At 35.7% G+C, this 25,330-nt stretch overlaps 1 protein-coding gene across 1 annotated transcript; it reads left to right on the forward strand.

Moving 5' to 3' along the window:
- The first annotated feature begins 6,070 nt into the window (after nt 1–6,070).
- LOC142556535 (secreted RxLR effector protein 161-like) lies at nt 6,071–6,433 on the forward strand. The gene has a single exon (XM_075667999.1). It carries the CDS (start codon nt 6,071–6,073, stop codon nt 6,431–6,433), a length of 363 nt encoding a protein of 120 aa, XP_075524114.1.
- The last annotated feature ends 18,897 nt before the right edge of the window (nt 6,434–25,330 follow it).

The raw sequence follows: 25,330 nt of genomic DNA on the forward strand, positions 1-25,330 counted from the left end.
CACATTCACTTTATTTTTTAAAAAAACATAATTTAAAATATTTCTTTAGATCTTTCATCAAATAGTTGGCATATATATATATATATATATATATATGATTGTTTAAATATATAAATAAAAAAAATAAAAATGTCTGGTCGATAATAAATAAATTTCAAAATATGTGCATGGATGAAATTATGATTTTGAATTAGATGGACAGAAAATAAATAATATTTTTTGGCGGACAAAAGTATGATATATTTTTTTATTGTTGTCGATTTTTTTTAAAAAAAATTTATAGGTCGCATTTCCCATTGCGTTAACTGTCCCTGGTTAGGGTCAAAGTCTTCTAATAATGACGGAGAAGACTTGAGATATATGGTAGGAATGGACTCCGCCTGGAAGACTTTTATCCTTGTAATGAACGGTAGAGAATACTTGAGCGTGAAATGAAAATTTGTGGTATATAAATCGGCATCTTTGTGCATGTGTAACTGTACAATTGATCATTGTTCGTACAATAATTGTCCTTACTTGGTAGAGTGCACGAACCGTGGTGCTTGAGTTGTTGTGCGGTTTAAAAGATTTGAGTTGCACCATTAACACTAGCTATAGCTTTTGGTAGATCGGTAAGCGTTCGGTCCTACAATCATTTTAGGACTGGTTTTATATTTTAGGATTGGTTTTAAAAATATCTTTATTAAACATTTTCAGCTACAGATCAGATGAACAAACCGCTCTTAAAAGTTAAAATAGTAGAATCGGTTTGGACTGAACTATATATTTGCATTGCCTTAACTTTTAGAAGCAATTTTAAAACCGATCCCATTGAAAATTTTGTGCAACAGGTGTCGTCGAATGATGATATATACCACTTCTATAGCTTAAACTTCTCAGAATATGATTTTTTTTAAAGATATTAAGCATAAAAAATTTGGTTCTATTTCAATATTATAAATGTTTGTGTTTAATTTGAATAATCAATGAAAAAATCACAAGAAGTGAATTATCCTTGAGCAAATAAAATTCAAAATTTTGATTTATCCCACCTTTATACTAATTTAACTATATCTCAAATACATATTCATATCATATACAGAGAAGGGAGAAAGACACATGGAGGAAGAGGAAATAATTTTGAGAGCAACGTAAAGATGGAAAGGAGAGCGCACAAGAAGAGAAGAATGAATCCAATTGGCAAGCCATGCCTTTTTTGGTGATGGAAATGTGTCAATGTTTAAAACAAAGTCTCATATGATCGAGCAGGCTGCAGGTGTTGGATCAATTTATTTATATGGACTTATATATGAATAATTATGTGTTGTAGGTTGTCTATTAAGTTAAGCCCAAAATAAAGTGATCAATTAATGTTTCGGGTTATTGGGCTTTAATGTATCTAATGGGTTGTGGGCATTTAATGTGTAGAGACATAAGTGTAATTTCTGTTTTTATGATGGGCTAAAACAGAAATATCAGAAGATATTGATAAACATTATCTATAAATATGTGCCATGGTCCCCAGATCTCACGTTATCACTTTCACTATTCTCTCCCCCATTAAAAAAATAGTTCTGAAGAGAAACTAAAGGATTCTCTCAAGGAAAGAGCGCGTAGATCTGGAAGATCAAGACACGTTCTAAAGATTTCAGGATTATGGCTTCAGGTACGCTTCGGCTTAAGTTTTCAGTCAGATTCTTAATGATTTAACGTGATGGATTCTGAGATTTATGGGTTCTAACTCTCAACAAGTGGTATCAGAGCCATTCATGCTTGAATCATTGAGATTTGTGTAAAGTTTTGGATATTATTTGGATCCAGATCTGAAAAATAAAATTTTGTTTAAAATTTTTTTTGCTATGACTTCAGATCTGGAAAATATATTGATATGTTTTCAGATCAGAAAATTTTTTGATATGGTTTCAAATATGAAAAAAAAATATATTTTGGTTTAGATCTGAAAATTTTTTATTATATGGTTTCAGATCTGGAAAATATTTTGGTTGAAAACCAAATCTTTTAAAGTTTCAGTTTTGGTAAAAAGATTTGGTTGTTTAGTATAAGATTTCGATTTTCCTTTCAGATTTGTTCAACAAAATATTTTAGAGGAAATGCGAAAATTAGGATTTTTTTTTAAAAAGGTACGGATTCGGGTCGGGTCGTACGGAACCGGGTCGACCCGACCCGTACGGAATTTCCGAAATTTTAAAAAAAATCTTTTTTTTCCGGTTCAAGTTTATTCGGTCAAGGTTAAATATTCATTAAATCAAATAATGATAATGTTATATGTATTTTTAAAATCGATTAATTGAAATAAAATATCGCCAAAATGATCTCTTTTATGGAAATTAATTTTATTTTAAAATACAAAATGATTTTAGGTACATGTGATTTATATGAATATTGATCGATCCAAAGGAATGTTAATATTTAATATAATTACATATACACTTGTGGTGGTAAACATGTGATAGTTGTTCGGTTTTTCATGTGAATAATAAATCGGCCCAAAGGAAGGTTGTTATTTGACATGATATTTACTATCAGTGTTTGACTGCTGCACCAGGATATCACTTACAAGTTAATCTTTTGTCCAAAGATGAAACATTAATGGAGTGCACGATATTCTGTTTATGAGTTTACATTATTTGAATTTTTTGATTATTTTATTTGGATATTTGGTTGAGCATGTATGTTTTGTTTTTGTTCTCTGTTCGGATTTGACTCCTGCAAATATTCATTTCAACATAAATTCTATACCTATGTTAAATGGCTCGAATTTTAAATCGTGGCAAGAGAATTTGTTGATAGTTTTCGGAGTCATGGATTTAGACCTTGCGATAAGGATTGACTCTCCTCCCGCCATTACGGATAAGAGTACCTCTGATGAAAAGAGGGAGTTTGAAAGGTGGGAGAGATCGAATCGCATGTGTATGATGATCATGAAGAGGGCCATTCCAGAAACATTCAGGGGCACAATGTCTAGCGACATTGCTACGGCTAAGGCTTTCCTTCAAGACCTCGAAAAGAGGTTTGCTAAAAGTGAAAAGTCTGAAATTGGGGCACTTTTGGCAAGCCTCGTTTCAATGAGGTAGAGAGGTAAGGGCAACATCAGGGAGTACATTATGGAAATGTCTCATCTTGCTTCAAGGTTAAAAGCACTGAAGCTTGACCTCTCTGAGGACTTGCTAGTGCATCTGGTTTTGATATCTCTTCCTCCTCAGTTTAACCAGTTCAAGGTGAGCTATAACTGTAAGAAAGAGACTTGGTCTCTGAATGAGCTCATCTCGCACTGTGTCCAGGAAGAGGAAAGATTGAAGCAAGACAAGACAGAAAGTGCTCACTATGCCTCTACCTCGAAGGATAAAGGAAAGAAAAGAAAGGATAAGGAAGCTGCGGATACACAACCTCCGAAGAAACAACAGAAGAATCCTAGTGATTCTCAAAGTTCTGGTTGTTTTTCTGTGGCAGTGATGGGCATATGAAGAAGCAGTGCAGTAATTATCACGCTTGGTGTGCTAAGAAAAGTATGCTTCTGAATATGATTTGTTCTGAGGTTAATTTAACTTCAGTGCCTAGACACACGTGGTGGATAGATTCTGGTGCAACAACTCACATCAGTGTGTCTATGCAAGGTTGCCTGGATTGCCGAAAACCAAGTGATGCTGAAAGATTCATCTATGTTGGTGACGGCAACAAAGTTGAAGTTGAGGCAATAGAAAAATTTAGATTATTGTTAAAGACTGGAATATATTTGGATCTTTATGAAACATTTGTTGTGCCGTCTTTTAGACGGAATTTGATTTTCATTTCTACATTGGACAAATTTGGTTATTCTTGTTCTTTTGGAAATGGAATATTCAGTTTGTTTCTCGATTCAAAATTGGTTGATTCTGGTTCTTTCTCAGGATACGATAATCTTTATTATTTAGATGTTATTGCTTCATTTAATGAATCCCTGCAAACAAGTAAAGACACTAAAAGAAAATTAACCAGTGAGAATTCAGCTGCGTTATGGCACAAAAGATTAGGTCATTTCTCTGAAAAGAGAATAAAGAGACTTGTGTCAGACGAAATTCTCGAACCTTTAGATTACACATATTTTAATAATTGTGTTAATTGTATAAAGGGAAAACAAACCAACAAAAGGAGATTTGAAGCCAACAGGTGTTCAGGCGTCTTAGAACTTATACATACTGATATTTGTGGACCATTCCTTTCGGCTTCTTGGAATGATCAATAGTATTTTATAACGTTCACATACGATTTTTCAAGATATGGCTTCATTTATCTCATTCATGAAAAAGCACAGTCACTGGATGTGTTCAAAAACTATAAAGCTGAAGTTGAAAATCAACTTGGCTTAAGGATTAAAAGCATTAGATCCGATCGTGGTGGTGAATACTATGGTAGATATGACGGTTCAGGTGAATAACGTCCAGGACCTTTTGCTAGATTCCTGGAGGAATGCGGTATCGTCCCACAGTACACTATGCCGGGTTCGCCCACTATGAATGGTGTTGCTGTAAGATGAAACAGAACGCTTAAGGACATGGTGAGGAGTATGATCAGTCATTCTACCTTACCAGAATCACTCTGGGGAGAAGCACTAAAGACCGCAGCATATATCCTTAACAGGGTTCCAACTAAGGCAGCGACCAAAACCCCTTATGAACTTTGGATGGGTAAAAAGCCCAGTCTTAAGCATCTGCACGTTTGGGGATGTCCAGCTGAGGCAAGGCCTTACAAGCGTAATGAAAATAAACTGGACTCAAGGACGGTTAGTTGTTATTTTATTGATACTCTGAAAGATCCAGGGGGTACAAGTTTAATGATCCCACAAGTAAGTCGATTTTTGAGTCAGGAAATACCCGATTCTTTGAGGATGTTGAGTTTGCGGGGGGAGATAAAGTAAGGGATATTGTCTTTGAAGAGGAATATGTAAATATTCCCACAGGTGTCTTGGCCATTGATCAGGATCACATTCCTCACTTTGACCAAGACACAATACAGGAAGACAATACTAGAGATCTTCTCATTCCAGACGAACAAACTCTGGCACCTCAAGAACCTATGCCATTAAGGAGATCCACTAGAGAGCGGAGAAATGCAGTGTCAGATGATTACATTGTATTTCTTCAAGAACATGAGGCAGACATTGGATTGATGGAGGATGATCCTATTAACTTCCGTCAAGCCATGGAAACTCTCAAAAGTGGAATGATGCCATGAATGAGGAGATAAAGTCCATGAAGGACAATGACGTATGAGATCTTGTCCCATTGCATAAAGGTACGAAGCCCATTGGTTGTAAATGGATATTTAAAACCAAGAGGGATTCGAAAGGCAATGTGGAAAGATATAAGGCTCGTCTTGTCGCTAAAGGCTTTACACAGAAAGAAAGCATTGATTATAAAGAGACTTTCTCTCCGGTTTATTCGAAAGACTCTTTAAGGATTATAATGGCTTTGGTGGCGCATTTCGATCTTGAGCTTCATCAGATGGATGTAAAGACTGCGTTTCTAAATGGTGACATTGATGAAACGATTTATATGGTGCAGCCAGAAAATTTTGTGTCCAAAGACACAAATAATATGGTTTGCAAATTAAAGAAATCCATCTATGGGCTCAAGCAGGTTCTCAACAATGGTATTTCAAATTTCATCAAGTGATCATCTCGTTTGGTTTTGATATGAATTTGGTCGATGATTGTGTGTACCATAAGTTCAGTGGGAATAAGCATATTTTTCTGGTTTTATATGTTGATGACATTCTGCTCGCTAGCAACGATATAGAGTTGTTGCATGAAACTAAGAGATTTCTAGCTAAGAATTTTGAGATGAAGGATCTTGGTGATGCATCTTTTGTACTGGGTATTCAGATACATCGGGATCGTTCTCGGGGTATTCTTGGATTATCTCAGAAAGGCTATATCGAGAAAGTTCTCAAGCGATACGGGATGCAAGATTGTAAACCAACAGATACCCCTGTGGCTAAGGGAGACAAATTCAGTCTCAAACAATGCCCAAAGAATGATTTTGAGGAAAAAGAAATGCAGAAGGTTCCCTATGCATCTGCAGTGGAGAGTCTGATGTATGCTCAGGTTTGTATACGTCCAGATATTGCGTACGTGACAGGAATGTTGGGACGATATTTAAGTAATCCAGGAGTGGAACATTGGAAAGCGGTCAAAAGGGTTTTACGGTACCTACAGAGAACAAAAGATTACATGCTCACATATCGGAGGTTGGATCAGCTTGAGATCATTGGGTATAGTGACTCCGATTTTGCTGAATGCCAAGATAGTATGAAATCTACGTCGGGCTACATCTATCTCCTTGCTGGAGGTGCCATTTCCTGGAAGAGTGCTAAACAGTCACTTATAGCCTCTTCCACCATGGCAGCTGAGTTTGTAGCGTGTTATGAGACATCCAATCATGGAATATGGCTGTAAAATTTTGTCACGGGACTGCACATTGTTGATGGCATCGAAAGGCCACTAAGATTACATTGTGACAATAAATCAGCAGTTATGTATTCCAATAACAACAGGAGATCGACGAATTCAAAACACATTGACATCAAGTTTCTGGTTGTTAAAGAAAAAATTCAGAGTGGAAAGTTGTATATTGAGCATATCGGTACAAACTCCATGGTTGCGGATCCGTTTACTAAGGGACTACCACCCAAACAGTTTCATGAGCACACTGCTAGTATGTGTGTTATGTCAATTGAGGAAATTCAGTTTTAGTGGGAGTTTGCTAATTTAAATGCTTTTCAGTTGTAGACATTTTTAGTTAAAGTTATGTAAATTTATTTTCTGCAGAAATAAATTTCAAGTTAAGTTACAATCTGGTTATTATTTAAAGTTTGATCTCAATAAGGTTAAAGGGAGGACCAGTTGGAAATAGGCATGTTACGGTCACATTGCATGAAATTTCCATGCTACACATCCACTTCACGATCCATGTCATTCAGTTGTGTTGGCATATGTGACCATTGATGGGTCTAGTTACCTTGAATGTAGCGAAGACTGCTTTGATCCTATGTTGATGTGATTGATGGAACGGATTGGTTATAGATACATTTCGGAATGACAACAATTTCGAGCTCATAAGGTTATTTTCACAAACATAATTATAAAGTTGCACATATAGCCCAAGTGGGAGATTGTTGGATCAATTTATTTATATGGGCTTATATATGAATAATTATGTGTTGTGGGTTGTCTATTAAGTTAAGCCCAAAATAAAGTGATCAATTAATATTCCGGGTTATTGGGCTTTAATGTATCTAATGGGTTGTGGGCCTTTAATGTGTTGAGACATAAGTGTAATTTCTATTTTTATGATGGGCTAAAACAGAAATATAAGAAGATATTAATAAACATTATCTATAAATATGGGTTATGGTCTCCAGATCTCGCGTTATCACTTTCACTATTCTCTCTCACATTAAAAAAATAGTTCTGAAGAGAAACTAAAGGATTCTCTCAAGGAAAGAGCGCGTAGATCTGGAAGATCAAGACACGTTCTAAAGAATTCGGGATTATGGCTTCAGGTACGCTTCCGCTTAAGTTTTCAGTCAAATTTTTAATGATTTAACGTGATGGATTCTGAGGTTTATGGGTTCTAACTCTCAACAGCAGGCCCAATTAATAGGGAAAAAAATTGAATTGAAAAAAGGAGAAGCTTTCACGAGGGAGAATAACTAACTCTACACACAAGGAAGAAGAGTGAGGATCGGAGGGCTGCTTTGAAGAATTTTTGTGCAGAAAAATGAAAGAAAGTCCAGGAGAAAGCAAGGGATCAGCCACCAAAAAAGATTCCAAGCAACTCACTTTACTTTAAATTGTTTATCTATTTTGGTTGAATCAATAAATGTTATACTTTTAACATCATTTGCTATCTTACTTGCGTGGTGTGGAAATTTAGTTATTTATTAAATTTATTTTAGTTAATGTAATTACTCGCTCTTTTACTGTAGGTTAACAATAGTTTAAATAATTTTATTTAGTAATTGTTAATTAGTTCGGTGAAACTACAATTCTTTTCATCATTATATTAAAATTTGACACCATACGTATGCTTGATTTCTTCTAAATCGTGCCTTTATATTTAATTGGAGCATCAATATTTATATTATTTCAAAGTTTAAAATAAGAACGTTTGTACCAAAACTTCAACGTACAATATTATTTTTCAGTGCAAACCTCGGATGGTATCTTGTTCTAGGCCTTATTCATATTTCATTGAATGACTTCTTTTATATCATGTATCTTATCAAAATATTGTGATAAAATATGAGTTATAAATGTTGGTCCCACGTGCGGAATTTGAGATAATAAAACTCGAAAATAAAGAATAAACTGGACACCGAGATTTACGTGGAAAACCCCTAAAAATTATTAGGGTAAAAACCACGGGCAAGATGAAAAGAATTCCACTATAATATTTTGTGGTGTACAACTCACTCACTGTGTTTCCAAAGAGAACAGACACTCTCTTAATACAGGAGAACAAAACACCTCACAAATATTATAAAATTAAGCACTCAAATGCTTATAAGATGAGAGAAAACTCGAAGAATGGATGATTTTAAAATGAAGGGGGGAGCTTTATTTATAGAGCCTATTGTACGTGTGAAGACGCGTATAAAACGCGTCTTCTGCCTTCCGTCTTCCATCCGAAATAATCAGTCAAAAATGCCAACCCACTTGTCTGTTGCATTTATTGACTTTCCTATTTGCCGACATTTCTCGCACTTGGAGATTTGATTGAGAATCAAACACATCTCCACACATCTTTTCAATCTTGCGATTCCCTGTTGCTTACGTTTCCGCTAGAACACTTGAGGATTTACACCACTCAAACTTATCAGTGTTCAATGGCTTGGTCAGAAAATCAGCTATGTTATTCTTTGTATGAATCTTTTGCATATCCACACTTCCTTCTTCTACTACTTCCTGCACAAAGTGAAATTGTACTCCAATGTGTTTTGTCCTGGAATGAAAGGCTGGATTCCTTGCGATGTGCAAGGCACTCTGACTGTCACAAAACAAAGAAACATTTTATTGTTTGGGCCTGATCTCCTCCAATAACCTTTTAATCCATATTGCCTCCTTGCAATCTTGAGTAACTGCCATGTATTCTGCCTCTGTTGTAGATAACGCCACAACTGTCTGCAGTTTTGAAACCCAGCTTACTGCTCCCCTCGCAAGTATAAACACATAATCAGTAATAGATTTCCTTTTATCAGGATCACCTGCATAATCTGAATCGACATAGCCCCTGAGTGTAAAATCCGATCCTCCATAACATAATGCAGCATTCGAGGTACCCTTAATGTATCTAAGGATCCTCTTAACAGTGCTCCAATGCTCTCGTCCAGGATTCACCATATACCGACTAACTGCTCCCACTGCTTGAGCAATGTCCGGTCTTGTACAGATCATGGCGAACATCAAACTTCTCACTGCTGATGCATATGGTACTCGAGACATCTCCATCATCTCTGCTTCACTGCTAGGACACATCTCGGAGGATAACTTGAAGTTAACAGGAAGAGGGGTCGATATTGGCTTACTATCTTGCATGTTGAAGCGTTGCAAGACTTTCTTCAAATAATTTTTCTACGAAAGCCAAATCTTTCTGTTACTTCTGTCTCGGTGAACTTGCATCCCTAGAATCTTGTTTGCTGGTCCCAAGTTCTTCATATCAAATTTCCTAGCCAATTGTACCTTCAATCCTTGGACCTGATCTTTGTTGGGGCCTGCTACCAACATGTCATCTACATACAACAGCAAGATAATATAATCATCACCAGACCTCTTGAAATATGTACAAGGGTCTGTACTCAGTCTGTTGTATCCAAAGCTCATGATATATAAATCAAATCTCTTGTACCAACACCTCGGCGCCTGTTTGAGATCGTACAGAGATTTGTTCCACCTACAAACCAAGTTCTCTTTGCCTTTTTCCACAAAACCTTCTGGCTGGAGCATATAAATTTCTTCTTCAAGATCTCCATGAAAAAATGCCGTTTTCACATCTAGCTGTTCTAAATGTAGGTCAAACACCGCACATAATACCAACACTACTCTGACTGTTGTAAGCCGAACCACAGGAGAAAATATCTCATTGAAGTCAATGCCTTCTTTCTGAGCATACCCTTTTACCACCAATCTAGCACGATACCGCTCCACTTGGTTATTGCCATCACGCTTGATCTTATAGACCCATCTGTTACCAATGGCTTTCCTTCCTTGTGGTAGTGTAACAAGATCCCAAGTTTTATTTATGTCTAATGCCTCCAACTCTTCTTGCATTGCTATCATCCACAAGGATACATCCGAGCTTTGAGTAGCCTCGTGGAAACTCGATGGCTCACCATCCTCTGATAATAGACAATATGATTGCTTTCAGTGACATAATCTGAAAGCCAACCTGGTGGTCTTCTGTCTCGAGTTGACTGCCTCACATTGGAAACCTCAGACTCAACATGCTCTTGTTCTTCGTGCTCTGGTACTGCTTCACAAGAAACTTGACCTTCGTCCGTCTTATTTTCCACCTGAAAAATAGTGGTTTCTGAATTCGGCGTGCCTTTTTCTCCTTTTACTTTATCTTTCTCGAAGATAACATCCCTGCTGATAACAAGCTTGTGAACAGTAGGATCCCACAAGCGAAACCCCTTTACTCCATCAGCATAACCCAAGAAGATACATTTTCTGGATTTCGAATCCAACTTCGATCTTTCTTGTTCATTGTACAGAACGTACATAGGACTTCCAAATGTATGCAAATGAGAATAATCTGCTGGCTTCCCAGTCCACATCTCCATCGGAGTCTTCAGATCGATCGCCACTGAAGGAGAACGATTGATAATATAACAAGTGGTTTTGACTGCTTCCGTCCAAAATGATTTTTCTAGACCCGCAGTCCTCGACATAGCTATTGTTCTGTCTAACAAGATTCTGTTGCAACTGCTCCGCCATTCCATTCTGTTGAGGTGTGTAAGCCGTCGTGAATTGTCTTTTGATGCCTTCATGTTGACAATATGCATCAAACTCATCACTGGTATATTCTCCTCCATTGTCAGTCCTCAAACACTTGATTTTCTTTCCTGAATCAAGTTCAACCCGCGCTTTGAAATCTTTGAAGACTTGGAAAACATCTGATTTCTTCTTGATTGGATACACCCAACATCTTCCTAGAAAAATCATCAATGAACGAGACAAAGTATCTCGCTCCTCCTAGGGATACAACCGGTGCTTGCCAAACATCCGAATGAATCAGCTCCAATATGCTTTTGCTCTTGGCAGTAGAAGTGTCAAACTTTAATTTGTGTTGTTTACTGGTAACACAATGCTCACAAAAGGGTAGTGACACTTTTGTAAGTTCCGACAGCAGCTTCCGTTCTGAGAGAATTTTCAACCCCCGTTCTGACATATGCTCGAGCTTTCTATGCCATAACACTGTTAATTCTTCTCCTGAACCAATTGATGCAACAGCTAGTTCCGCCTCCTTGTGTGTTTCTCCCAAAAGTACATACAGATTTGCAACAACTTTTTCCGCCTTCATAACCACAAGCGCACCCTTCACAATTTTCATGATCCTGTTTTCGATACTAGTTTTGCACCCGATATCATCCAATTGCCCCAAGGACAAAAATTTTTTGTCAGTCCTTTCACATGTCGTACTTCCTGTATGGTGCGAATGGTGCCATCAAACATTTTAATTTTGACAGTACCGACCCTATCGATTTCCAAGGCATGATCATTTCCCATGAATACAGATCCTCCTGAGACTGGTTCATAATGATCAAACCATTCTCTCCGAGACGTCATATGCCACGTCACTCCTGAATCCATAATCCACGTGTCACAAAATTTGTGCCTGCCTTCTGCAACAGTTGCTGCTTCGCTGAATAATATTTCACCACTACCTGAAGTACTGGCCACATTTCTTTGAGAGCTTTTATCGACACTCGTACACTCTTTCTTGAAGTGCCCTTTACTACCACATTTAAAGCAGTAAATATTTTTCTTCTTACTTCTCGACTTTGATCTACCCCGTCTTTGGCTCGCATTGGAGTCACGGTCCATAAATCTTCCTCTTATCATCGGTAAAGCCTCTGCCTGCTTCGAAGTTACCAACATATCTTCCTTATTCTTGCGCCGTCTTTCTTCTCCGAGAACCGTAGTTAAGACATCATCGAATCTTAGAAAGCCCATAAGAATATTGTTGGTAATGTTGATGATAAGTTGATCATATGAATCTAGTAGACTTTGAAGTAGAAGCATCCGCACATTCATTTTCTCCTATTTTATGCCCTCTGGAAGTGAGTTGGGCAAATAGAATATTTAGTGTGTTGATATGGTCGGTCATCGATGAGGATTCCGCCATCCGAAGAGTATAAAGTCTTCTCTTTAGGAAAATCATGTTGTGTAGTGACTTGACCTCGTACATCTTTGTCAGAATATCCCAGATAACTTTGGCTGTTTTTATCTCAGATACTTGATAGTACTTCATCTGCAATAGCCAAGTGTAAATTGGCAACAGCATTATCATTCATCTCATTCCACTTTCCATCGTCCGTAATTTCCACCGGTCTATCTACAATAGCCGCCAAGCAATTCTCTTTTCTTAAAACTGCTTGTATCTTTATTTTCCACAGCATAAAATTGCTTCCGTTGAACTTTGCTAACTCGTACCTTCCCGCCATTATGTCTACAACAATTTTAGTAGACTGGACAAAATAATACCGCCATAAATAAAAAATCTCAAAAAATCTTTTCTGATGTGGAAGATCAGTCTAGGCTGCAACCACAGAGCATACTCAGAATTTTAAGAAATTTTAAACCAAGGCTCTGATACCACTTGTTGGTCCCACGTGCAGAATTTGAGATAATAAAACCCGAAAATAAAGAATAAACTGGACACATAGATTTACGTGGAAAACCCTTAAAAATTATTAGGGTAAAAACCACGGGCAAGATGAAAAGAATTACACTATAATATTTTGTGGTGTACAACTCACTCACTTGTGTTTCCAAAGAGAACAGACACTCTATTAATACAGGAGAACAAAATACCTCACAAATATTATAGAACTAAGCAATCAAATGCTTATAAGATGAGAGAAAACTCGAAGAATGAATGATTTCAAAATGAAGGGGGGACGCGTCTTCTGTCTTCCGTCTTCCATCCGAAATAATCAGTCAAATATGCCAACCCACTTGTCTGCTGCATTTATTGACTTTCCTATTTGCCGACAATAAATCTGATTCGAATGATGTTATGAAGAAATATGCATAATATATAGGTGATAAATCAATATAATATAAATAATAATAATTTATAACTCCAAACCTTACCGAATTTGAGTAAATGTTGAATAAAATAAGAAAACATTTGCACCAGACGCGACACGAATGTCAAATATACATCCAATATGATATAATTGACATACAATGAGATATAATTGTTGTGAAAAAGTAAAAATTTATGGTAAAAAGTAAAAATCTCACACTCTCAAAATTTACCAAACTACACACTTTATAATATTTTTCTCTCTACTCAATTGTGATTTTCTTCACAAATGAGAGATCTATTTATAGGAAATCTTTACTAATAATCCAAAAATAAAATACATCATTACCTACATCATCACACACTAATTTTCAATATTTACAACTCTTATTTTCAACATTCAAATATTCAACATTCAAATATTCAATACACATATTTTAAATATATTTTTCAACACTTCCCTTTGTGATGATGATCATAATGATTGTCTTCATTACGTGTTTTTATATTGCCTCGTTAAAAACCTTACTAGGAAAAACTCATTGGGATAAAAACCATAGCAAGGGAAAAAGAGTGCAGTCACGTAAACTCCCCCTCATGTTGACACGAACAATTCTTCACAAATTTCGCAGATTGCGCATCCCAATATTATATATATGCTTTCTGAATATTGACGTAGGAAGCGCCTTTGTTAAGAGATCTGATGAATTTTCACTTGATTGAATGTGACGAACATCAATACATTTATTCTTCTCAAGCTCCTTGGTGAATGCGAAGAACTTAGGAGGAATATGTTTAGTTCTGTCGCTTTTTATGTATCCTTCTTTCATTTGAGCAACACATGCAGCATTATCTTCATATAGTATCACAGGCTTCTCGTCGAATGATAATCCGCATGAGATTTGGATATGTTGGGTCATTGATTTTAACAACACACATTCACGACTTGCTTCATGTAGTGCAATAATCTCGGCATGATTTGATGAAGTTGTTACGAGCGTTTGTTTCTGTGGACGCCAAGAAATTGCAGTGCCTCCACGAGTAAAAACATATCCAGTTTGGGAACGTGCCTTGTGTGGATCAGATAAGTATCCAGCATCGGCATAACCAATTATACTTGGATTAGCATATTTTGAATACAAAAGTCTCAAGTCTGTCGTTCATCGTAGATAACGGAATATATGTTTAATTCCGTTCCAGTGTCTCTTTGTTGAATATGTGCTAAATCTTGCCAACAAATTTACGGCAAAAGATATATCAGGTCTTGTACAATTTGTAAGATACATAAGGGCACCGATAGCACTTAGATATGGTACTTCTGGACCAAGAATATCTTCATCTTCTTCACATGGACGGAATGGATCTTTTTCTATGTTTAATGATCTAACAACCATTGGAGTACTTAAAGGATTTGATTTATCCATATTAAAACGTTTAAGGATCTTTTCTGTATAATTTGTCTGGTGAACAAACATTCCACATTCTTTTTGTTCAATTTGTAAACCCAGACAATACTTGGTTTTTCCAAGATCCTTCATTTCAAATTCTTCCTTCAAGTATGACACAACTTCTTGAATTTCCTTATTCGTTCCAATGATGTTTAAATCATCAACATATACAGCAATAATTACGCATCCGGATGTTGTTTTCTTAATGAAAACACAAGGGCATATTGAATTATTTACATATCCCTTTTTCATCAAGTGATCACTTAGTCGATTATACCACATTCGACCAGATTGCTTTAACCCATATAATGATCTTTGTAATTTCACAGAATAACATTCTCTGGGTTTTGAACTTTGTGCTTCAGGCATCTTAAATCCTTCAGGGATTTTCATATATATATTACTATCAAGTGATCCATATAAGTAAGCTGTAACAACATCCATAAGACGCATTTCTAAATTTTCAGATACCGCCAAGCTAATCAAATACCGAAACATAATTGCATCCATCACGGGAGAATACGTTTCTTCATAATCAATTCCAGTCCTTTGAGAAAAACCTTGTGCAACAAGTCGAGCTTTATATCTCACTATTTCATTTTTCTCATTTCGCTTTCGAATAAAAACTCATTTGTATCCAACAGGTTTTACACCTTCAGGTGTAAGGACTATAGGTCCAAAAACATTACGTTTATTTAGCGAATCCAATTCAACCTGGATGACTTCTTTCCATTTTATCCAATCCTGTCGATTTTTACATTCACCAAAAGATTTTGGTTCATGATCTTCATTGTCATTTATGATGTCGATTGCCACATTATAAGAAAATATATCATCAATTTCTTCTATATCTTTTCGGTTCCATATTTTTCCAGTATTAATGTAATTGATAGAGATTTCATGATTCTCGTCAGTTTGTGGTTCTGACAGAATATTTTCATCATCATGTGTTTCTTCAGGAACACCATTCTCTATTTTGTGATCATCATGTGTTTCTTCAGGAACATCATTCTTTATTTTGTGATAATCGTATTTCTCTATAAATTTTCTTTTTCGAGGATTTTTATCCTTGGAACCGACTGGCCTTCCACGCTTCAGGCGTTTAATGACATCATGAGTATCTTCAATTTGTTTCTTTGGAATTTCAATTCGAGCAGGGGCATTTGCAGCATGTATATATGATTTAGTTACCCCTTTTTTGTCAGCAAATGCATCTGGTATTTGATTGGCTATTCTTTGCAAGTGTACAATTTGTTGTACATCTTTTTCACATTGTTTTGTTCTTGGATCCAGATGTAACAATGATGATACATGCCATGTAATTTCCTTTTCGGTATGTTTCTGTTCTCCCCATAACATTGGGAAGATTTTCTCATTAAAATGACAATCAGCAAAACGTGCTGTGAACACGTCGCCTGTCTGAGGTTCAAGATATCGAATGATTGATGGACTATCATAACCGATATAAATTCCAACCTTTCTTTGAGGTCCCATTTTCTTTCGTTGCGGTGGTGCAATAGGCACATACACCATACATCCAAAAATTCTCAAATGAGAAATGTCTGGTTCTTTACCAAATGCAAGCTGCAATGGGGAGTATTTATGATATGCACTTTGTCTGATGCGAATTAATGAAGCAGCGTGTAAAATTGCATGTCCCCATATAGAAATAAAGAGCTTTGTTTTCATAATAATTGGTCTAGCAATCATTTGCAGACGTTTAATCAATGATTCAGCCAATCCATTATGTGTATGTACATGAACAACAGGATGCTCAACAATGATTCCCATAGACATACAATAATCATTGAAAGTTTGGGAAGTAAATTCACCAGCATTATCAAGTCTAATTTTCTTGATTGTATAATCGGGAAATTGATTCCTCAATTTTATTATTTGAGCAAGTAATCTTGCAAATGCAACATTTCGAGTTGACAATAAACATACAAGTGACCATCTGCTGGAGGCATCAATCAATACCATAAAGTATCTGAATGGTCCACATGATGGATGGATTGGTCCAAAAATATCACCCTGAATACGTTCAAGAAACATTGGTGATTCAGTTTGGATTTTGGCTGGTGATGGTCTTATAATAAGTTTTCCAAGAATACATGCTTTACATTGAAACTTATTATTCTGAAAGATCTTCTGGTCTTTCAGCGGATGACCATGTGTATTTTCTATAATTCTTCGCATCATTGTTGAACCAGGATGTCCCAATCGATCATGCCAATTGGTTAATATTGAAGAATTATCAACTACCATGTTTGATTCAATCGGACTTATATGTGTATAATGCAATCCAGTAGGGAGCATTGGTAGTTTTTCAATCACATATTTCTTTCCTGATTTATATGTGATAAGACACATATATTTCTTATTCCCTTCATTCATTGTTTGAGTATCATACCCATGGTAATATATATCATTAAAACTCAACAAATTTCTTTTCGATTGTGGTGAATATAAAGCATCATTGATCAAAAATTTTGTACCATTAGGTAACAAAAATTGTGCTTTACCACATCCTTTAATCAAGTCTACAGGACCTGATATTGTATTCACCGTTGTTTTTGTTGGTTTTAGTTCCAAGAAATATCTTTTATCTCGGAGGATAGTGTGCGTTGTACCACTATCGGATATGCAAACTTCAGCTTTGCTCATAGCATTTTCCATTTTTTGAACTTCAAAAAAATATGCAATGAAATAAAATTACTGGCAATATATATTTAAATATAACACATATCATAATTATACAATAAAACATTATATGGATACATGAAAAATAAATTATTGTACATTTATATTCTACCACTATATTGTTCATTTTCAGAGAAATCATTGAGAAAATCTGAAGCATCAATATTGTTCATTTCTATCCCACCAACATATTGATCATTTCCAGAGAAATCATTCATAAAATCACCAGCATCAAAATGAGTTGAATCACTCAAATGGTCACTGCGTTCAGTGAAGTTGGTCTCCTTTTCTTTCCCCTTTAATGATTCTTTATAAAGTTTACAAAGGTGTTCAGGGGCTCGACAAATTTTGGACCAATGTCCTGAAGTACCACATCTGAAACAAGAACTTTCATATCTTTTTGAGTGATTCTCATTAACACTTGTATTCTCATGATGCCTTTTCTGTGAATGGTTTGGGACGCTCTTTTGAGATGAATTATAAAAATAACTATCTCTATTGTTTTCAAAACCACGGCCTCGACCACGACCACGACCACGGCCAATTCCACGTCCACGTCCACGTCCACGACCTCGACCTCGACCAAAACCTTGTCTTTGAATTTGATTTTGGTTTCCAGGTTTAAATTCATTTTTACTTACAGCATTTACTTCTGGAAATGTTGTTGATCCAGTGGGTCGGGACTGATGATTTCTCATTAATAGCTCGTTGTTTTTTTCCGCCACAAGAAGACAGGCGATGAGTTTAGAATATCTCGCAAATCCACGTACTCTATATTGTTGTTGTAGAGTAATATTTGATGCATGAAACGTGGAAAATGTTTTTTCAAGCATTTCCGATTCTGTGACCTCATGTCCACAAAATTTTAGCTGCGAGATTATTCGATACATCGCTGAATTATAATCGCTGACTTTCTTAAAATCTTGGAATCTTAACATATTCCATTCATCACGGGCGGTCGGAAGTATAACTTCCCTTATATGTTCAAATTTTTCTTTCAATCCTTTCCACAAAGCCATGGGATCTTTTTCAATTAAATATTCACATTTCAATCCCTCGTCGAAATGTTGACGCAAAAATATAATGGCTTTTGCCTTTTCTTGTGATGTCGATATGCCATTTTCTTTTATTGTCTCACTTAGACCCAATGACTCAAGATGCATTTCTACATCGAGAGTCCATGGCATATAATTTTTTCCCGTGATGTCGAGCGCAACAAATTCGAGCTTTGTCAAATTTGACATGGTGGTACTAAAAAAAATTACGATGCATTTTATTAGTTAATGAATATTGCAATACAAAGTAATGGATAAACAACAAGTACAAGCATTTGTAAAAATAAAGAAAACACACGAGGAGGATATTATCCGATAAATAAAAGACTCGTGAGTATGATAACCAAAATAATTAAAAATAATCTTGAGAAAGCCATCTTCTTTTTTCTTCGAAAATTTAGTGAAGAATAATTTTTAGAGAAGAAGAGAAAGTTGGAGTGATTGAATGTGTTTATGAGATCATATTTATAGGGCAAAAACTAGCCGTTTTGTTACCATTTATGACCGTTGGTGTATAAAAAAATAAAGGTATGTATTTGTATAATTTTATGGTAATAATATGGTGTACATAATATTAGACATATTTAAATAATTATGTATATCATATCACATTATTATAATGATGTGTCATAAGTTATTTTGTTTAAAAATATTATAGGTTTTTATACTTGTCGTATCCCTTACCGGGAGTGTGAGATGTCGTCTTAACATCATCCCAGGATTTATAACAAGTTTTTGAAAAATTTATTTTTATTATTAATAATAACATTATATTATATATTAAATATATACACAATAAATAAATAACAGTAAAATAAATATTATTACTTTTGTTACCTTTTTCTTCTGTTTGGAGCTTGGAAAATGATGGAGGACTTTTAGAGCTTCGTGCTGATAACGTGTTGTGAAAAAGTAAAAATTTATGGTAAAAAGTAAAAATCTCAAACTCTCAAAATTTACCAAACTACACACTTTATAATATTTTTCTCTCTACTCAATTGTGATTTTCTTCACAAATGAGAGATCTATTTATAGGAAATCTTTACAAATAATCCAAAAATAAAATACATCATTACCTACATCATCACACACTAATTTTCAATATTTACAACTCTTATTTTCAACATTCAAATATTCAACTTTCAAATATTCAATACACACATTTTAAATATATTTTTCAACAATAATAGTAAATTTGAAAAGTATATTTTCATAGAATTCAAGGCAGCTTGGCATGCCGACCTGCTTGACGGAAATAGGAACAACATGTGCATCCGTCATTGACCAAACCACAAGAACCCCATTCACAGCTGCTACCAAGCCACCCACTGTCAAGCCTCAAACAGTTTGCCGAGAAAAGAATCCACAAGTAATAAAATTGAGAAAATCAAATTTATTGATATTTTATATCTATATAGTTGTGAGCTAAGAATTTGACATGTGCTTTTCATTTTGTTAAAAAATTGGGAAAACATAATAACATCGATCCTATTAACTTATATAGTTTTTTAAAGAAATTATTTTAAGTGTTTTTTAACTTCTACATATAATTTTTAAACATTAAATTGTCTATAAATTTAAAATCACTTAAAATAAACCCTTACTAACACCTTCATTCCCTGTGATCTGTATGAATTACTTGGTAGTAAAAAAACAAATGAGAGGTTAATTGATGATGGACTGGCTGGCATACACGTGCATGCTTTCGTTCCATTTTTTTTATTATTTATATAATATATTTAATATATTAATTTATCAATTACTTTTAAAATTATATATATTCATATAAATTTGCGATATATGAAAATTTACTAGAACCAAAATTAGGCCATAATAAAATATAATTTTTTAAACAACTTTTCCTTTTGAAAAAAAATATATATATATACCTGTGGGAACAAAACTGGCTTGGCTTATTATATTTTGGCAAACTGGTTGGATTTTGCTATTTATTTACGATTTTTTTGTGTGGTGTAGATGGGAAAATGAGGGGTCAGCATGCACGATCTTATACGATAGTTGGTCTCTGCTGGAGTTTAGTTTTCGTCAACACTCATTTATTGAATTTGGTATTATTTTGACTGTCCAACAAAAAACATTGTAAATTTATTATATTCACTTACAAATTCAAGATTCAATTCTTTATTTATCATCGTCCAGATTATATTTAATGTTTATTTTATATTCTTGAATGTTTACAAGTTGATGATTTTTTCGAAGAAAGTACCAAGAAATTCGCTTTAGAAGGAATCGTATAACAAATTTTCTTATTTATCTACTAGTATTTTACACACACAACATTTTTTTTATTACAACACACGCGAGGGAGGGGGATCGAACCCGGGGAGGGGAGCCAAGTAATCTGTCGGGTGAGACCACTGGGCTACAACCCCGGTCTCACACACAACATATTATACAGTGGGTGTAACATAAATATAAGGCATGATATTTTAGACGCCTCTTGTTAGCTAGGTACTTTAAGACTTGAACATCTTGGGAAATGTCTCTTATCACACATTTTTAAATTAAAATCCCACGGTCCCCGGCCCCAAGGGGGTGTCCAAGTTGGTGTAGACCATGAGCACTTGAACAATCTAATATGAGTTTGATTCTCCTACTAACATTTTTTGGGTGAATCTATCGTACAAGGCTTCTTCAGTGTAGTTTACATGGTTATCGTGATTTGCAGACTGTTGTGTTATTTCGATGGTTTACGCAGTTCACAGCGAAAAATAGTAAGTGTGAATTCTTAAATCATAAAAAAATGAACATGAAAGTAATATCGAATATTATATGCCACCAAGGCGAAGTGACCAATTTGTGGAGTTGTACGTTATTGTCATCAATTAAACTAAATTAAAAGTCTACAAAGCTAATTAAAGTCATTTTCCCAACAACCAAATAAAAAAGTGCCTACGCGTAATATCAAAATTTTGTATCTATATATATATCATTATATCTCATTCAAAATCAAACCGAATATGTGGTTGAAGGCACTGGTATCTCTTGGCATTTTAATTGCCACATTTCTTCTCATTTCCTCCGAAGTAGCTGCAAGGGAATTGGCTGAGAATAAAGGTAAGAATATTTACTTTGAAGGTGTATGCTATTTTGTTAGGATATTTGACAACTCGCACTATTTGATATAACCATTTTGGTACGTTCTATAATTAAATTATTTTTTTTGGCAGATTCCACCCTCAAATCAAATTTAAACAATCATTTTGAACCTTTTTTTACTATTTTTAATGGTTATTGCTTGACAGGTGTGAGTGTATATAATATTAGCGATGTAAGATTGTAAATTTGTATTTTATCAGAATTAAGTGTTGTGCTAAATGTTACAACATTTAAGACAACATGCAGCAGAATATTAAAGTTTGTAACACAAATTGATTTTAAATAAATACGACGGACGATATTAAATTTGCACCAGTAAAAATACTTGTGACAGTGCCTCATGGCAAAAATTAATCACTATAAAAATCAATGATTTTACACGAAAACAATACCAATAGTGATTACTAAAAAAATCAATTTTCTCAACACGTTAGAAAGTAAAATGCTTTCTAAAACAACTATGAACACTAAAACTTAAATAAGAAAGCAAAAACGTGATGCCAAAGACTGGAGCAACGAAACACGATCTTCAGCCAACACTTGCACGCGTGTTGTCTGCAGATATCTCCAACAATCACGGCAACACGTGAATTAAGCACTCTTCAAAGTAGCAACGTCCTTGAGAATTATTGGTCTGTGAAAACCACGACATGAAAAATGCACACAATATGCAGCCACGAAAACTTTCAAGGGAATAGTGAAAAACACGAGAGCAATAGATCGAAAATGCCGCAACAACAATGTCCTTGTTTCTCTTATTTATAGAGTTTATCTCCACAAGAAAATCTATTCCACAAGGAAAGTAGGAGTTTAATTAGGAACAAATTTCTTTTTGAATATTGATACCATATCATGATAATATTTGCAATATTATCTCATTATTATCTAGAAAGGCAAAATCTTATTAGATATTCTACACAATCAAATCAACAAGAAAAAGATAATATTGAGGAAATCAATTAAATTGGGAAATTATATTCCCCTCCAATCTCCTTTTTTTTTGCCTTTCTGGACAAAATGAGATCAAACCCATTTATCCATATTAGTTCACGACATCCCCCCTAAATTTTTCTCCTCCTGAATAAAAACAAGTTAGCACGAGTGTTGTTTTGCGTGTTAGCAACACGTCAGACAACACATGTAGGAAAAATTGGTTCATTAGATCAGAGCAACAAAAACATTTCAGGGAAACGAGACTAACCAATAACAGACCTTAAGAGCTACATTAGCAAAGTAAAAATACTAAAAACATTAACAAGGAAAAATTTTTTTTTAAAAAAAATCAGAGCATAAAGAGCTTCAAGCGAGCCTTAATTCAATGCTTTGTCCCTTCATCAGTGTCATCCCCATCCATGGTTCCCGATGGTCCAGCAGTTTGATCATCTCCCTCTTTTTGTCCAGAATGGACACCCACGTCCAAAAGCAGCCTGTAGTCTGCAACAAGATTCTCGTAATAGGCTATGTCAGCCTTGACTTGAAGGATCTTGGTCAGGGCATGATCTATCTGGGCTTGGATTTCCTTCTTTGTGAGCTTTATAAATCCCGTGGGCATAGGGGTGTCAAATTTGCCTTGGGGAGTGTCAGAAACAGTAGGTGAAATGTGGGAGGCAGACCAAGGAAGATCAATCTTCCGGTTTCCCTTAAAGAAAGCCGGAGCAATTTTGAATGTGTCACTGATGTCGGATAGTTGCTCATCAATATCCCTAGAAAAGCCTTGAGATATCAGCATCTCGTAGATCAAAGAAGGGAACGGTAGCTTAGATGCTTTAAGACCTCCTGTAGCATACTGGAGCACGGTCTTGAAAACCAGCTTCCCAAAATTAAACACTCCATTTGTCCCTATGGAGTACAAAACCAACGCTTGGTAACAGGTTACAATGGTGGAGTTTGTGGAGGATGTCCAGTTGCGGATGGCCAGTTTGTGAAGCACTGAATAAAAAGATGTCAGGTTTGCACCTGATGGGCATTGTGGATGAGCAGGATATTGAGTGATGAGACCCCCAGTGAGTGTAGACGTGACATTGTGAATGTCAGGTGGAAGTCCATCTTCATTTTCCGTCGGAGTCTGGTAGTAAAAATTGATTGCAGTAGCATTGAACTCATAAATCCTATTTCGGACAAATACCTTCCCATATTTGGTTGATCTTTCATCACCCACTCCTGGTGATAGATTGACATAAAATTCTAGTACTGGTTTGCGACTTTATGGTGTGACGGCTGAGACTATTGAATAGAGATGGCAGTGCTTGAGGATTGCGATCAGATTATGTCTTGCAAAAACATCACCATCTCCATTCTTTTCTTCGAGGAAGTCTCGATACGCATACAAGTACCATTTTGCAACGGATTCCTTCGTGTAGAACTTGGTACTGAAAGTCGTAGTTAGATCATACTCACTGAGATCAGTGTTGTCGTCAGTGTCAGCAACATTTTCGGCAGCATCTGCATCAACAGGGGAATCTTCTTTACTGTCATCCGTCATGGTAGTCGCCTCATCAAGAGCTTCATCAGAGCTGTGAGAAGAAGAGGAAGAGTCTGAACCTTTAGGACGGTTGTCCTCAGATCCTTGCATTATTTCAGGTTCAGGCTCTTCAATAGAGATTTGTGCAGTAGATGCAGGAGTAGACTGCTTAGCCTTATTTAAATTGGCCAACACTTGAGCCAAGACACTTCGTCCTCATCAGACGGAGTTTGTTCTTTCTGTTCAGCTTGTGTTGAGTCATTAGAAGAGCTTGATGATTTTTCACTGGTTGAGGAGGAGATTGATTTTTTAGCATCTTTGGTGTGGGCTTATTGCGGGCTACAAGCTCGAAGTCCTCATCTTCAGAATCTTCTCTGGAGGTATTCTCTGGATCAGTAAGGGATGAGACATTTGATGGTTCCCCTTTGTGACGAAACCATTTGTTTGTTGTTAAGTCAGGATTGTATCCCCTCATTCTCTTTGATCAGCATTTTGGAGGAGAGGGTGGAACCACACCAAATGCATTTCTAGGTTCTCCTGGGAGAATGGTTTCCAACGGTTCCGGCTGTTCAACAATTGGCATCAATGCCATGGGTGGTTCTACAGTGGGTGTTTCTGGAGATGTTGCGGGAGTAGGGGCAACATTTTCTCTATGTCCCATCTCGCTTCTGATGTCATGTGGGTCGTACCTTCTTCCTGCCATTGATACAATTTCGATTGCAAGTAAGGAAGAAAGACAAGGAAAATTGCAAAGAGACGAGAGAAATTTCACAGAGTGAAATCAAGAATTTTTGCAGAAGGAATTATGTGGATACTGCGGAGTGAAAACGATGTAAATCAAGGGGATAAGTATGCACGCAGCTGTAACAAAATCAAGATTTACTCAAACACTCCCTAAGATCCTAACGGTAAAAAGTTTTAACGGGAAAGATTTTAGCCGTTATCACATTCCAAAAATACCGAGATAATTGCGCCCAATATCTTTTCAAAATAATTTTCAGAATTAAAACCCACATCGAATTTAACACCACTAAAACATCAAAGATCACATATTCAATTTTTCGTAAAATCTGGATTTTCATAGAATTTTCTTTGTCGAAATACTCATGTCCTCGTGACCCAACAATATTCACGACGTTATGTTTATGCATGACCTATTTATGCCTAATAACAGAATGTAACAGAAATAGAAACATGAAAATAAATATGAAATAGGTTCACACATGAGGGGTGTTTGCATAAATGTTAGCAACA

This window comes from Primulina tabacum, chromosome 1, assembly GCF_025594145.1.
Source record: "Primulina tabacum isolate GXHZ01 chromosome 1, ASM2559414v2, whole genome shotgun sequence".
Lineage (NCBI taxonomy): Eukaryota > Viridiplantae > Streptophyta > Magnoliopsida > Lamiales > Gesneriaceae > Primulina > Primulina tabacum.